Source organism: Plasmopara halstedii, assembly GCF_900000015.1.
Source record: "Plasmopara halstedii genome assembly, contig: Scaffold_3120, whole genome shotgun sequence".
Taxonomy (NCBI): domain Eukaryota; phylum Oomycota; class Peronosporomycetes; order Peronosporales; family Peronosporaceae; genus Plasmopara; species Plasmopara halstedii.
Window position 1 is genome coordinate 1,937,938 of NW_020190023.1, and position 15,752 is coordinate 1,953,689.

Below are 15,752 nucleotides of genomic sequence, written 5' to 3' on the forward strand. Positions count from 1 at the left end.
TAAGGAGTTCAATGTAGAGTGGGTGCAATTTACCTGGATGGCTGCATATAGTGATAGTAATGGGGGATTAGCTCATCATGCGTGTGGCGAACTCCGCTGAATTCGATCTGCGGATGATCCGCTGTGGTGCCCGGCGCCTTGATCAAAGTTTGCCATGATGTAGCTGTTCAGCGCAGGTTGCATTCCGAGGAATTTGACACAAGAAATCTATGGCCTCGAAATAAATTGTTGATAACGGATTGAAGTTTTTCTAAATGGCGATGAGTTTGCTGACAGCTGCAAACTGATCCAGTTTATACATGTTGGTCCACCAGTACAAAGTATCACTGAGCCAAACTTTCTTTCTCGACAGAGACAGTCATATAATGTGCCCTCTATTTTAATTCGATGTCCCCATTATGTGTCACGATCTCACGCAAGGTATTGAGTGGGTAAACAACAAGCTTTAATAAAGAAATACTGGTGGACCCGCGTTTCCAGACTTTGAGAAAGTGACACGAGAGCTTAGGAAATTTGTTTAATCCAAATCTTTTGGTAAAGCAACAACTGTCGTATCTGGCCCGTATGCTGTACCTATTGCCTCGTCTCGCGTCGAGTCAGAGTGCTCTAGAATAGATGCTAAGCCGCATTCAGTTTATCTTGTTACATATCTGCCAGATATATCGCTCTTTAATTTGAGCGTATCGAATTCTTAGCGCCTGAGAGATGTTAGTACCAGCGACATAAGAATGGGTTGATATCAATCTGTTAAAGATTTGCTAACACGGACTCTGAGTTTCAAAGCTTCCAGAGTGCAAGGTGCCACCGCAACCCGTGGCCAATATGGTATGTTGACGTCCTCGCTTCTGGCATTTGTCTGAAACGCTACGCTTAATATCCGCCGTCATACATGATTGTGTTGGTGAGAATTTACATTAGAGTAATATTCTCGTATGGGCATCACTCCGGGGCAACCAATCCAATGAGACTGATAACAATGAGCTGAATTTCAAATTTTACGATCAGATAGTCAATTGTAATATTCTGGATGATCTGTTTGATAATTTTGTTTTTGTTCCATGAAGACGCACATAAAGGGCGCTGTTCAGAAACAGTCCCCAAAATCACAAACATTTGTGCGACGAGGAAGTGATTCCCGGTGTGGAGCGAGAAGGACAGCCCCGACTTGGAGAGAAGTAGAACGATTCAAGACCTTGAAGGTAAATTTGCAACTGAATTGAAATGAATTATGGTTCATAGCTTCATGCGAAACACCCCAATGGTCTTTGAGGTTTTAGTGATGAAACCTTGGATGTCTGGGTTATAAATAAAGGGTAATCGAGGTTGTACCTCAGATTTAATTGATTCAAGATCTTGAGTGTACGGAGCTTGAACTTTGAAAGCTTGAACCTCAACTTTCGTGGAGAATATTCAGTAGAAGGGACTGGCAAACGTCACCCACGTTCGAAAGACAGAGACACGTCGGTCTCGTCGCCTGTACAGATCCCCAAGTACGAATCAGCATTCGGTATCACACAGACTGTTTGTGACTTCATATAAGAAATCACGTATGTATGTGGAAACACCATACAGAAATCTACTTTTATGAATTCCCACGATGCATACAGAAGATACCTAAATGTTCCTTCTTGTAATGGCTAAGTGTAGCCCATTACAGCAACTGACGGAGGCAAACGCCTAGAAATCAAGACATACAACAGAAACGCTACACACATGGCTCCATCGTTTTTATTCAAACAATTGGAGAAACTAGATTTCCAAAAAGAGAAAAGCACCACAAGAAAGTGAGAGCTACCGCAACTTCTACGAGAGAAGTCTGCACACATACAAATTTGAGTGGTAGACCAAAAACATTATAAAAATGTCAATGTGCTGCGTGAATTAGGCTTTTTTGCCCCGTATCTAATCTGCCATTAAGGACACATAGTGTTTTGGAGGATAGACGTATTGCAGATGGTAGTCGCCTTGGCATCTCGTCAAAATAAAGAGTCAATTGCGATGGAGCAATATGGATGGAACATTTTCACTCGCACTCGCATTTATCATCAATATCCTTGGTAAGTGAGCAAACTAACTTTCTATTCTGCGTACTGACTTTGACCAGGTAAATTGTGGCGGATCCAGTTGGGACTACCTTGTTTAGAGTCAACTAAGATAGGCATATTAACTATTGACGTGCATAGGAATATATGTGCATCTTCAAACGATTATTATCTCTTTAATATTGAATATTATTCACATAAAGACAATTTGCAGAAAATAACCACTCAGATACTTTTCCAAAGCTAAACTATGTTAGATTTATGACGCATGTTTTAAATATTTGATAATTGCACTTTTCGACCAAATTCTGATAGCATAGACTTTATTGCAAAAGGAATTGCTCTGTACAAGCATCAAATCGTCCATGTATCAGGAAGATCAATATGTCTATCGCTTTGCTTTCAAACAGCCCTTGCTTATAACATTCTCAATTCAAGCTCGCGCTGAGTTTGCATCCTTTGTTATTTTCAAATTAGTGGTTGATGCAACAATTTGCAAAGTAACCTTGAAAGTGCGAGTTTGCATCCTAATGTCTGAATTTGATGCAAGTTGCTAAACAGATTGACTCCATAACGCAAGAGCAAAATTACACACATTCTGTCATTTTTCAGAAGCTTGTGGAGCAATTTATATAAGCCGTATATTGTTTGTCATGTATGTTAAATATTAATTCCTTTTTCTTTTCACTTCAAAGCTTGAAGTTATGAGCAAATTGTCAAATCCACCCACGACACATTTTTCAGACATTTAATGTAAAGTTCGTTGCATTCATTTCTCGACAGGGTATTGAAACTCCATTAGCGATACCTAGTACAAAAATGTGTGGACATGCAATAGTTCTGGAGCTCAGTGTGATTGTTTTCAAATGCTCGACATTTTTCGTAATGCGTTATCGTCTAGGAATCTCGTACAGTCATCAAGCAGCAAGGTGACAGCTATAAATCCTGTGAAAAGTTTGATCAGCTTTCCCACAGCGCACAAAACTCATTTTTGGTTTTGTCGCTTGAACTAATCGACTCTCGACCAAGTTACTTTCCACGTAATCGGGCAATCATATGACCACCAAGTGCAGTCAAAAAAATTTCGAAAAATCTCATAGTATGTGACATGCTGTTTTTGTCAACCCTGTCAAACATGCTTCCCGGTCTATGGCGACGACAACTTGGCGTGCTGCGATGTCACGCCCAGCAACTCGACACAAGCATTCCATTAGCATATACCCGATGTCTTTCCTCAATTTTACCAAATATTGACGCTGACGCTGAGTTTGCATTAGGCGTTAAGTTTCTACTGGGTAAAGCCAAAGACGCTGGTGAAGTTGGCAGCCCCACGTCGGTAAACGGTGCTATCCTGCATTGGACAAACGCTGCGGAGAAAGGACATGTACGTGCTCAGGGTGCTCTAGGAAGTCTGTACCTCAAAGGCCACGCTGGTATACCACGAAATGTAAAGCTAGCTATGCAATTGTTGCAAAAAGCAGCCGACGCCGGTCACGATGGCAGCTGTCACGAGATTGGAAAGCTTTTTTATCATGGTCATGACAACATTCCGCGTGATTTAAAACGAGCGTTGCAATACTGGACTTTAGCAGCAGAAAATGGTCATATGGCGGCTAGCTACGACCTAGGCTATATGTACGCACAAGGGCTACATGTGACGCAGGACGATAAAAAAGCTGTGCAGCTTTACCGTCAGGCCGCAATCCAAGATATGCCTGAGGCTAATTGGATGCTGGGAAAAGCTTATTTAATTGGCCGCGGCGTTGAACAAAGTGCTGAAAAGGCAGTCAAATATTTCCGTCGTGCGGCAGAAGCTGGCAACGCGAACGCGCAGTTTGATCTGGGCGCTTGTTATATGCTTGGACGTGGTGTTGAGCAAGATCATACGAAAGCGGCGCAATACTTTTTTCTGGCTGCTGAAAGTAGCGTTCCTCAGGCACAATTGTGTCTGGCTCAATTATTTGAGAATGGAAACGGAGTTCAGGCCGACCATACCAAGGCCGTAGAGTATTATCAGTTGGCGGCGAAGGGTGGACTACAGGAAGCAAAACAGGCACTTGATCGTCTTGGCAACAAGCTCAGTAAAGACTGAGAACACAAATATAATTGAAATACCAAAATGATGCATAACGCACGTTGACAAATGATCATTCAAGTACAATGACACTTTAGCAGTTGATACATCGTCTAGTCAAGCTTTGCTGTATAACAAGCTTGTTGGTTTGGACTGAGTATCTCCACCACAGCAACTCTGCTAGGATCGCAATAACCCTACGTAGCATGAAAACCGAGTGTGAATCGAGCTGTGGCGCGAACGTCGCGATCAATTGTTTATCGAGAGGCTGATTTTTACAAACAAAAAGACGACAAACACGAAGTCAGAAATCTAAAAGATTTAAGCAGCAAATGTAGCTGCAAAGATACACGCACAGAGACAAAGCCACACCCGACGGTTGTGCTGCTAAGAGCCCGTGGCGTGTGGCTTACGCTTCTAGAACGAATTCCGCGACCCAGTACCTGGCTTTTTCTTTTGCTTTATTTCCGCCTCCGCCACACTGTGCAGCCGAATTACGCTTGGCTGATTCGGATTATACTTCTCAACACCCATCGACCAGTCATATGAAAGTGTGTAAGCAAAAATATCTCCGCGCGCGTTAAATTTGCCGGTCGTAATCGACTGGTTGCTAAATCACATGACAACGTGTCGGTATGTTGAGCTCTGAAACGTTCAAGCAATCTCTTAGACAGAAAATACCATTTGTTGAAGGTTTTAAGCTTCTGACGGGCATCTTTGTCCCAAAAGCAGAATGTGCCGTCCCCACCGGTGGTAGCAAATGTTCCAAATGGATGAAACGCAATGCTGCTTACTGGGTATATATCTGATCCGTCTCGATGGCACTTGAAGGCAAAGTCGTTTCTATTATTGCGGCAATTTGATTCACATAGTAGCATTACTATAGAGGCCTCAAGTGTTCGAAGGTATAAAGTACCTTTTGTCTTTGTCCTCGACATACTGAATGGAACAACGTCCTTCAACTGATCCAACAGCAAAGCCTGAAGCATCTGGAAAGCACGCAATTGTCCGCGTTTGAAATTTCAAATTTGACTGGATTGACTTGTAGATTTGCGATGGTTTTCTGATATCAACCACGTGAACCATTCGATCGGCTGTAGCCACAACAAGCAGAGGATGCCTCACATCCATGGCATAGCAGCGCTCCGAAAGCTGCACGGAGGCCATAGGTGTGGGTGAGCGTGTATCCCAGTACTTGAGAGTCTTATCCCAACTACCCGTGGCCACACAATTGGCCTCCTGAATGAAAGCGATGCTTCGAATTGGCGCATCATGCTAAACAATGTCATCGTCTAATATAAGCCTCAATATATTTCTTATAATCAATTTGAATAACCCACCGCAGCAATTTGCTGGCCCTGCGCAGGTCCGTTCAGTACCCACATCTTCGCTGTCTTGTCGCACGAGCCCGAGAATACTGTGCTGCCATCCTAATGAAAAGATTTAAAAGGCCATTAAGTGTAAGTTCTACCCACTTCGATAAATAGTAGCGACTGCAATTTTGCGCTCACCCCGCTGAAGGTGGTACAAAGCACAGGACCATCGTGTGCAATTTGTGCCTTGGCAACGGCATTGAACTGCATGCCCTGCTGCTGCACCTCCCAGCAACGAACATAGTTATCCCAGCTTCCAGATACTAATATGTTACTTGTGGGGCTCCATGCTAGATCTTGAATACCATCATTAATGGTCTCGCCTATGGTGTAGTCATTGTTCGGGTTGAGGTATCCACCTGCGGGCTGGCCGAAAGACATGGCTGTGTGGAATTACGTGGGTGGAAAGATAAACGATGCATAACCAATTTCATATTGTGCTAAATAGGATAAATGATACCGGTATCAGTGGTATGGTATGAGAGCAGAATGTAGTATTGATAATAATATTTTTTTATTTATTACCATGTATCATTCCTCTTATTACTTTCATCAATGCTTTAAGACATAAAGCAATATGGTAGAAGCTAAGCGCCAGAGCAAACGGACGCACTTGACGTTGCAGCAAAAAGGCAAGCTCCGCTCTTTTCTAATAGAAAATACAGGACTCGCACAATCGGATGTGGCGGAATGGGTCTTTGATCACTTTCATGTGCGTCTAGGGCGCACGACGCTTTACCGAATTCAGCATGCTCCTGAAGAAGCGTTCACGAGAGGAAATCTTGGTCATAAAAAGCAGCGGCGTGTCAAATTTCCAGTTTTTGAGAAACGTCTTCTAGAATTTTATGAGAAAAAGTGTGTGCAGAAGGAACACGTGACGGACGATGTGCTTCTGCGCCACGCAGCTGAATGTCGTGCTGCCTGTGGCATTGGCGAGTCAGAGCTCAAGCTTTCAAATGGATGGCTTTATCGTTTTAAAATTAGACATCAACTTACAGGAATTCCGCCGCAAACAAGACGACATGATGATAGTGAAATCACGGAGAACACATCAGTTGAGGTGCCACTGCTATCATCTGCACATGTGCCATCAATTGTTCACATTCCTGCTGGTAATAAGAATACAGGGGAAATTTTGTTAATGGCTCGATCTCTTACAACGCTGAAAGCACCGGGCTTTTTTAATTGGGAGCCTATGAGCAGAGTGCAACAGGGAAAAGTGCAGATTGTTACAGATGGTATATTAATGCTACAGGAAGGCGTTTACCAACTGAATGTGGACGTAAAACACAGCGCGTCGGGTTATGAAGTGCCAGTTTTCAGAATTTATTCTAATAATCGCGTTGTTGGACAATCCGTTACCACCACATTAATGCAAAATGACGTTGCAAGTAGTATCTGTGTCGACACCACCCTGCTCGTCAATTATCACGACGTGTTAAGAATTGAGTTTTTGGCGTCAGGGTTCGCGTTTACAGACAGCAGCCTCGTGCTACGACTAATTGACGCTAAATTGGATCTTTGATTGCAAAATCAAATCTCGCGCTTTAACATATGCCTGTTCGGGCACTGTGGACAATATTGCATACTATTGCCCTACTACATGCAGAACGGAGTAAAAAGATTCTTACAAGATTTTCAAGCAGCAGCTGTGATCTTGAACACGACGGCAGTAATAAAAATTTTTGACGACTGCATTTTCCAAGTCCTCAATCTTGTCGATATTGCTGACTTCATCGTTGCACATACGGTGGCGAACAGTCTTTGAAGTTAGTTTTTTCATTAATCTCAAACATATTGCCTTGTTAAAGGCCAACCATGCGAAGCCAATTGTTGAGCATCTCGCGGACGTAGCATATCCTTTTTGCAGATTCAAAATGTGCCAACGCATGCGCATTTTGAATCGCAAAAAAAAATCAAACTTCATCTAGATTTTCGATTTTTGAATTTCAACTCTGACAATTTTTATTACGTGCCGATATATAAGTTATCACGACTAACGCAATCTTCGCAATTATTGTTTTAATCTCATCTAGATTTCGATTTTTGGATTTCATCTCTGACAAATTTTATTTTGTGCCGATATATAAGTTACCACGACTAACGCAATATCTTCAAAATCTCCTCGATATGTATAAAGAGTTTCGCGTCAACATTAGCAACGCGCAAGCTTTAAAGGTTCTGCATGGAATGGCGGCTCGAAAAACGCATGCACAGTTTAATGATAGCCACGATCCCAATTTTTGGCCCGAGACTCATATGAAACTTTTGAGAGCATATACATCCAGAAGGAACGTCTTTACGGCAAAATTTTTCATGCACGTCAGTCTGGATTAGTGGCTTTTAAAGAATTTTTTAATTGTATCGCTTGTAAGTAATACGCTTGTCGATTGCTTATCGGGTGCTTCACCAGCTGTCTCACACCACCTTTGGTAGTGCTGATGCATGATAGCTATCCCAACGCAAAATTCGCCTTGCGTTTCGGCGTGTACAATTCATTTAATCCCGGATCCTTGAGATCATTGACATAGTTGACATTGCTCTCATTGATAGCGATTGTCATTGAATCATAGATAGGCGTTGGGAAGAAGGATTTTGGTTTGGAGTTTGAAAACTCCTTCAAGTATGTGTAGAATTTGTTCATTCCATTCTTATTCTTGGTCGCATCATCACTCAACTTACCATAATAAAATTGTTGTGCTGTTCCTCTGGATTGAAATCAAAAACTGCCATATTATGCTTGACGATGCCGATCAAGTTGTAAGAAGCACAAATAAGTTCAGCGATATTGCCATGCCCTTCTTGGTAAATGCTTCTGCACGGATTCGGTGATTGCTGATTTACTCAATCAAGACGGTTACAAAATGAGCGCTTATCACTACCAATCTCCTCACACCAGCACAATTTTGCAATATCTAGCGACCCACGCTCTTCAATCACATTGCTGAGTTGCTGAGTCATATGAGTATCTTTCGCTCGCAGAAGACTCACTAGGAGCCTGAAAAGTTCGACTTGCAAATCTTCTTCTCCATCAAATAGAATGCGAGCATAGCTTTTGTCTTACTATCTGATGTAATGGGCTACACTTAACCATTACATGAAGGTACCTTCTGTTTGCGTTGTGGGAACTTATAAGAATGTCAAAATCAGCAGCAATTTCTTTTAGTTTACCTTTGGTCGATGATATTTTATACCGCAAATCAAACAATCAAATCAAACATCAAATCATTTGGCAACAAATTCCTTGTTGAAACGCTCTACTTTTGTTTGAGCACATAGAGATAGATTTAATACCAATCAGAATGTGGTTAACGAGCAAGGAATCCTGCGATTTTCTACTCGTTATGGGTTTTGAGGACCAACCAATTCGAACCATCATGCGTAACTTATGCAGTCGCTCTTCGTAAGAGATAGTTGCAATGAAGTTTTCTACACCGCATGTAACGTTTGTTTGTTCAGATGACTCACGGTCTGCACTGGACTTAAGAAAGGTTCCACTATCTCCAATTCATCCAGATATTGCAAACGATACGTATATCCATCGTTTTCAAAGCCAGGTATCATCACTGTGCTTGTAATCGATGGAACCACCTACTGCTCGCATCTCCAAATTGATCAAATCGGTGCGAGTACGCGTGAGATCCCCAACTTCAAATGCTTTCAAACTGTTACCGCTGTGGAGATGAGAGTGCTGTTGTCGTGTAGTATATACATAGGGGGTAGGGTATAGTAGAGAAAGAAGAAAAAGAAAGTGCTGAGGATTGGGAACTCGGTCCCGCATTGTGTGTAATACCTCGATGATCACAATTGTTGATACTACGTCGCTTCAGCGACATGGAACCGGTTCAAATCGCGGATTGGAATATCACACACTACTGTATTATGTATGATAACTAGTCGTAAGCTGCAAATCTTGCCAAAGTGGAGCCATAAACTCTCACGGGTTTCCTAAGCGAGATTTTACAGCTCACCAGATAATGTTAATAGCCTTGATGAATTCGCCCGTCTACCACTCGCTCCACGTTTAAATGGACCACCCTTCGTTGATTTAGTGTGTCTACGTAGGGCAGCTCTTTCGAGGCTAGCTCTCGTTTTTTCGAGGTCGTGGTGACATGTTAGCCCTCAACGAGAGTATTTCTAGCGTCCGAATTTCAGGCCAGTCAAATCTCGGATTTGTCTATGCTTAAACATCGCATACCTACTCTCGGCAGCTCGAAAACATTTTTTCGAGCAGAGAGTAATATTGATCCAGGGACATTACTTTGTCTACAACAGCGCTCTTCACATCTGAGTGGTCCCTAAGATCGGGATTGTGTATAGTTTTAGCAAGCCCACGCAGAATAGAGAGCATGCAGATTCGTAATACCATTGCCCAACGCAGGCAAAATGCTTATGACGATGTAATGAAAAAAAATATTGAATTCTGCTACACTAAACCAATAATTAGTGTATTTAAATATATGCGCCTACCCTGTATCAAGCCGTTCACGGTCATAGAGCCTCACGGAATACCATTCACGACGCGAATCACACTTTCCGTTTGGCCATGTACTTGCGATCGGCCACTTCTTAGCATATCCAGTCTTGTCTCAAGCACATTGAATAATTTCTAAAATATTGCTGAAAAGCGGATCTCTATCCATTACAATGACTATTGGCAAGCTGTGTCGTCGAAACACTATGTCGGTAAACAGCTCGACCGTACAATCACCGATAAATTATCGCTGGCAGCAGCAAGCTAAGCCATCTTGCTCGGACGTTCACTATGAACACGATACAGTTATTGCTGAACACTCATTGGAAAGACCCAATATGATAATACTCATGGACTCCCAACACTCTGCCGAGGCATGCAGACTAGTCAAAGGCGCTACTGCAAACGGTGAGGTTCACACGCGCGTATACGCACTAATATATGTTAAGCTATCAACACAGCGATCACTGAGCATCATGTCTTACAGTTCCGAGGTGGCCTATTAAAAGGTTATGTGCTTCGTGTGGTATTAGTCCTCCTCATCATCATATGGTAGTGCAGTATACTTAATGTCAAATGGGTCAGAGCGCCATGCTGCTAACCTTAGGATTAGGTATAGCTGTGCAGTTATGTAACCGCACTCGTTGATAAAGCGGCGTCGAAGAGCCTATATATTGCTTTATTAAAAAGTTTTCGCTATCAAAAGCTTTAAGTAGCGCGAAACTGCCTGTTTGCGGAACGTACCGCCTAATCAATTGTTGATGTCGTCGTTGTTCATATTGCAATTCACTAAGGGTGACACGAAAGCATAATCTCACCAGAAAAAGCCAAACCTGTTCACATCTTACCTCAAAGACAGACTTGGTGATAAAGGATAACCACTGGCACAATGCAAGTCTACCTTTGAGGTAAAATGTAAACGGGATTGGCATTTTTCTGGTTAGGATACAGATCATGCGTCGCTGCGCTCAGCAACGCATTCCTTGTATCGATTATAATGGCTTATCGCCAAGTAAAAGCACCCTGAACTTGATGAGGGGGTACATCATCGCAATAGCTCGTTGTCATAGGTAATGTAGGTTTACATAGCAACTGACAAGACCCAAAAGAGATCGTGCGTTCATACATATTGTGCTTCTGCTGCGAAACCTTCTTTATGGGTAAAGTGTCACAAATGACATGGTATAGCCATTTTGAAGTCTAAAATCACTAGCGGTGAAGCACGCTTGAGAAAACATTCTAGCTCAATTTTTCTTCTGTTTAAGGAGAATGGTAAAGCTCGCGACATTTCGACATAGATTGCACTGTGCGTATGCAAACAATTAACCAGGCTGCTTTCTCAATTTCTTCTGGTTCAGATAACTGTCTAAGCTACAATGACGCGCGCTCGCAAATGTTGCTTCCTAATGAGCAAATTAGAAAAAAACTTAGTCAGTGACTCGCTTGTCTATAATGGTTGATAGCTCATCTTGAGCGCATAAACCTAAGCACTGCTTGCGAGTTTCAAGTGTGGTTCGCCAAATCCAACGTCCCTTTTTCTGCACGACTATGGACGTAAATATCGTCGATACAGGTTTATGCATAGCCGCAATATGGCTTAAACTGCTGTGTTACCAGACGGTAAAATACCGCTCATTCAATGAACGGTCTCAATGAAATGCGCCCCGCTCAGAATGCTCACTGCTGACACAGCTGTGCCATCCTATCGAGGTAAAGATGCATCGACTTCATAGTCACCTTTCAACTCCACGCCTCTGGCACAAAATTACACACACACACACTCAGTCTTTTTCGCTTCTTACCGGTACTAGTACAGAAGGCAACAGCCCACCGATCATCATTACCGCCTGAAAGAGATACCCAAAAAGAAATACCTTCAGAGGGGCGCAATATGTAGTCGTCCTTTCCGTCACAACACAGATAAACTTAGTAGATCGCGACTGCAAATCGCTCTCTTGTGTCTTACTATAAGACCTCAGCTAGCTGCCACTTCTACCTCTAAGCTCTGCTTGGGATACCTAGCAACACCATTGCTATCAGTTTGGACAATCCCATGTTCTGCCCCGATTGTATTGCACCTGTGTGACCGCTCCGAACGCTTCTGCTTCTGAAAGGCGAACTTCATGTCTTGCCAATTTCCTCCATGAGTGAAGAACTCAGTTCTTATATGTTTGATAAAACGCCTATCCATGGCTCGTAAAGATTCCAGCAAGTTAATTCCTAGGATGACTTCGTATCTCAGAACCAGTCCAGGACTAGACAGTGTTTCACGTCGCCAATGTCATCAAACTTCACTTAGAGGTTACGTCAGAAACATCCAGATCTTTTCGCGGCTATTCAAAGCCCGGGTGGTAATATTTACAACCAACAACTTTAGGATATAAGCCTTTAATCACTACGAGGAATTTTCTTCGGTCAGAGCTGGACATTACTAACCATGCCCTCCACAAGGGACAATAGAACCCAGTTCTGTTACAGAAAATTTAGGCGGCCTACTGGGATCGACCTCTTTCCGTGAGGGTGCGCCCGACGATCAAGCCATGGGCCAGACGCTTTGTTTCTTTCAGCAGGTAAAAAGAAGGCGCAGATGTTTTGAGCTTCCCCAGACAAACCATCTGCGAGTGCCTTGGAGCTTCTCCACAGTAGCTGAGAAATCCATCTCTTTCACTTCAGCTTTGCTGTTGCCCAGGACCTCTCGCGCGCTCGTAGCGTTTCCAATTTTTCATACTCGTCCGTCTCTCACGGCATGGAAGATGTACAATACATCTTATGTGACGCTTATTGTATCCTCGTAAGAGAAAGACTGGGCGATAAAGGTATCATTGCAAGCCGCATCCATAGAAGATTCTTTTTGGGGATGGTTTCTGCCCCCACCATGAGAAAGACTGACGCCATTGCGGTGAAGGAGCTTTCAGCTCCTGGACATAATTCTGTCAATCCTCACCTTCTTTGACAGGTGGACAAGAATTCAGACAGACACCCGATACGCCTAGATCTGCGGCTAGAGCAACTGTGACATTTGACGTTGTACATCTTCCCGTGTTGTGAACGCCTCTCTTAACAATGATACGCACGTCATTGCCCGTTATCACCCGTGGCCTCCTACCGTGACTACCACGATCACGATGCCCGTGTTGCTCGGTTCAGAGCATGACAAAATTTATCATCATCTAAAGTTCCCTTAAAGAGAGAGGCGTTCTGCGTCCCGGCTCCAAAACTTTAGCGGTCTTTTATGCGCTTTCTATGCTACCTCGTTGGGGCCGGCGGGATCGCTGCTGGGTGAGCTTGTCCAAGCGACCGATTACCGCATTAGGCCCATTTGCCGCCAGTGCTCTAATCCAGAAGGGACTAACGATAGACATAAGCTTACTGAGCTAACACGGGACAGATTTTATATCATTTTATGATCCTTCCCACAGAGGGTACATTCTTATCACGACCTTGTCGTGGAATAAACTGCGTGTAATACCAAGTGCAACGTGGCTACCATGTATCTTCGAGAATCCTCCAGCTCTCAGAGATCAGGTTAGCAATTGCAAATATATTAAACTCGTGTGCTTCTACAGAAAAGGGGATCGCGGGTCTCTGAGATAACTATCACTGTTAAATGGCTTTGTTATTTCAAAGTACACATGTATAGGGAAAATGCTACTTAGATAAGTAACACTAAGTAGTACCTTTTCTTATAAATAAACTGGCTTTTTTTTCTGACGTGCGGCTAGCCGCCCACACACCCTTTCTTCTGGACAACAGATTGGGATAAGTATTTGACAACGGTGTTTTTAATGCTTACAAGCCCGTATAAGTGTGCATGTACAATATTACCACACTTAATTATGTGCGGCTCTGAGTTTTCTTAAGTGTCAATACGGAGATGATGCGACTCCGTAAAGGAGAGATTCGTTGACATGTTAGATGTTTGCCTTCCGAAAAGCAATTAAGACACTTTTATTATTGAATATGGCTAAACGTAGAGATTTAGTATCAGAGCCAAAGAAATTATGCATTTCTTGTAATAGCGGAGCAATCTATGTGATTGGTTACTTATAAGGCTTTCGCTTTCCTTCAGGAGTAGAGCACACGAAATCAGCGTCTGTGTATTTGTTGACGCCGACTCTTGAAGTCGGAGCTTCTTCTGCGAATGGTGTGCGGTTACCTGTCGCAGAGCACCATCACTCCAATCTCGTTGAAGCACATGTGATTCTCACACTATATACGAAGAACCATAGCGACTTGTGTACGTACTTCATTACAAGCTGCACGCCTCGATATACCATGTTCCCCTTATATTTTTTATTTTACGTGCATGCTGCTTTTTGGCAGTTGGTGTCATTTCTTTCTCAAAAATCTATCAATCAACATTTTTCAAACAGAGAGGTCATCGTGGCGTCCGTCCGTTCAACGGATCTTGAGAGAATTGGCTGACTGTTTTCCCCGAAATGAGTAATCGTAGGTTCAAGTGTACTTTATGCGCATAATGTAATCTTTTGAGTTTTGACCTAAGCTATCATTGCAAATAAACTCTACCAAGCGTAAGGCATATGCGATCTGATTTTTGGACCAGAGGCCTGTTTGCACCTCATCTAGACCATCTCATTGTTTTTAATAAGACAGACATTATGATTTTGTAATACGAGCCGCCACTATGGTAGAGGACACTACGATATCTGCGCCGCGAATTACAGCTACTGTAGGCATCAACCCGCACAGTTAAATAAGCTTATTAAAAAGCGTGCTAACATCAGTGCGGCATGCATAGCTTATGTTATCTAGATTTATAAATTCTGGTTAGACTATATTACAATGTACAGTTTTGATTAATTTTTGCTAATAGCACGAAAAACATTTTAATACCAAATATTCTATGGCATATTGTACTTTGTTCGAAATGTAAGCTAAATATCAAAGTGCTATTTATCAAAGAAAATGTTCATGAATTCTTATGCCTTCTAGATTGCAATCTGATAACCTGTGTTCTGAATCAAAAGAGCAATAGTAAGCCACGACGCTGTGTTTTGACACGAAAATACTGTATATCACCTTTAAAGCTCTCCGTAAATATTCTGATAAAAATTGGCTTCTACTTTTTACCTTTGTCGCAAAAGCAATCTATATACTAAGCAATAATCAAAGTAATCGATCATATTGTTTTGATCGCTAATGTGTTATGCGTGGGATCTGGAGATAGATTGTTGAGCTGGTGTGTCGAGTAGGAAATAATCTGTGAATTGAAAATATTTATACTTGGCTCGCTACTTTGTGCAGCATCTAAGCCTATCCTTCTGGGCTCCTAGAAGCTTAGAAGCGTCTTAATGACGTCACCCTTACCGGTATTAATCGTAACCATAGACCCGTAATCATGTAACACCTTCAACCTTGTTTTTATGCATTCGGTAGCGGGATCATATATGGTGCAATACAACTGCTATTCTCACGACATTAGGTTTTTTCATCAAGAATATGGTTTAGTAAACACGAAATGTTATGATTTTGTTCTCATTCCACCTTGTATGTTTCAAGAAGCTGAGCGCTTCATTGAAAAAATAGTTAGATGTTTCCATGGTTTCATAATCTGAATTAAAACTTAAAGTTGATACTTTGCCGTACTTATCTATCCCATTTATGGCTTAGTGATTTATCTCATCCCGTAATAACCACCGTTTTTACATACATCCCAACTAATGCTCGAATAGATTCAATAAAGCTGCTATTTCGAATGATTGACAAAATGATGTACTTCCTCTGTCCGAAAATATAAGCGGTGCTGCGGGGATTGACCAATATTAAGC

General features: G+C 42.4%; 6 protein-coding genes across 6 annotated transcripts in view; 3 read left to right on the top strand and 3 right to left on the bottom strand.

The window, feature by feature from the left end:
• Window positions 1-3,177: 3,177 nt before the first annotated feature.
• PHALS_07954 (Extracellular protein SEL-1 and related proteins) lies at window positions 3,178-4,134 on the top strand (the record flags this gene model as incomplete). The annotated part of the gene is made up of 1 exon (XM_024721507.1): window positions 3,178-4,134. One exon carries the CDS (start codon window positions 3,178-3,180, stop codon window positions 4,132-4,134), a length of 957 nt encoding a protein of 318 aa, XP_024586599.1.
• A 239-nt stretch (window positions 4,135-4,373) lies between these two features.
• On the bottom strand, window positions 4,374-5,870 carry PHALS_07955 (mRNA export protein (contains WD40 repeats); the record flags this gene model as incomplete). The annotated part of the gene is made up of 6 exons (XM_024721508.1): window positions 4,374-4,384; window positions 4,560-4,726; window positions 4,798-4,959; window positions 5,033-5,391; window positions 5,457-5,546; window positions 5,628-5,870. 6 exons carry the CDS (start codon window positions 5,868-5,870, stop codon window positions 4,374-4,376), a joined length of 1,032 nt encoding a protein of 343 aa, XP_024586600.1.
• A 196-nt stretch (window positions 5,871-6,066) lies between these two features.
• On the top strand, window positions 6,067-7,014 carry PHALS_07956 (hypothetical protein F444_20275; the record flags this gene model as incomplete). The annotated part of the gene is made up of 1 exon (XM_024721509.1): window positions 6,067-7,014. The coding sequence occupies one exon, from the start codon at window positions 6,067-6,069 to the stop codon at window positions 7,012-7,014; it is 948 nt and encodes a 315-aa protein (XP_024586601.1).
• A 1,777-nt stretch (window positions 7,015-8,791) lies between these two features.
• On the top strand, window positions 8,792-9,067 carry PHALS_07957 (uncharacterized protein; the record flags this gene model as incomplete). The annotated part of the gene is made up of 2 exons (XM_024721510.1): window positions 8,792-8,870; window positions 8,949-9,067. The coding sequence occupies 2 exons, from the start codon at window positions 8,792-8,794 to the stop codon at window positions 9,065-9,067; spliced, it is 198 nt and encodes a 65-aa protein (XP_024586602.1).
• A 1,563-nt stretch (window positions 9,068-10,630) lies between these two features.
• Window positions 10,631-10,895, bottom strand: PHALS_07958 (uncharacterized protein; the record flags this gene model as incomplete). Its single annotated transcript, XM_024721511.1, has 2 exons — window positions 10,631-10,640; window positions 10,708-10,895. 2 exons carry the CDS (start codon window positions 10,893-10,895, stop codon window positions 10,631-10,633), a joined length of 198 nt encoding a protein of 65 aa, XP_024586603.1.
• A 4,564-nt stretch (window positions 10,896-15,459) lies between these two features.
• PHALS_07959 (ammonium transporter family) overlaps window positions 15,460-15,752 on the bottom strand; it is a gene marked incomplete at both ends in the record, with an annotated part of 819 nt that continues 526 nt past the window's right edge. The window contains one exon of the mRNA XM_024721513.1: window positions 15,460-15,493. Within this exon, the coding sequence (XP_024586604.1) occupies window positions 15,460-15,493 (34 nt within the window). The remainder of the gene's footprint in view (window positions 15,494-15,752) is intronic.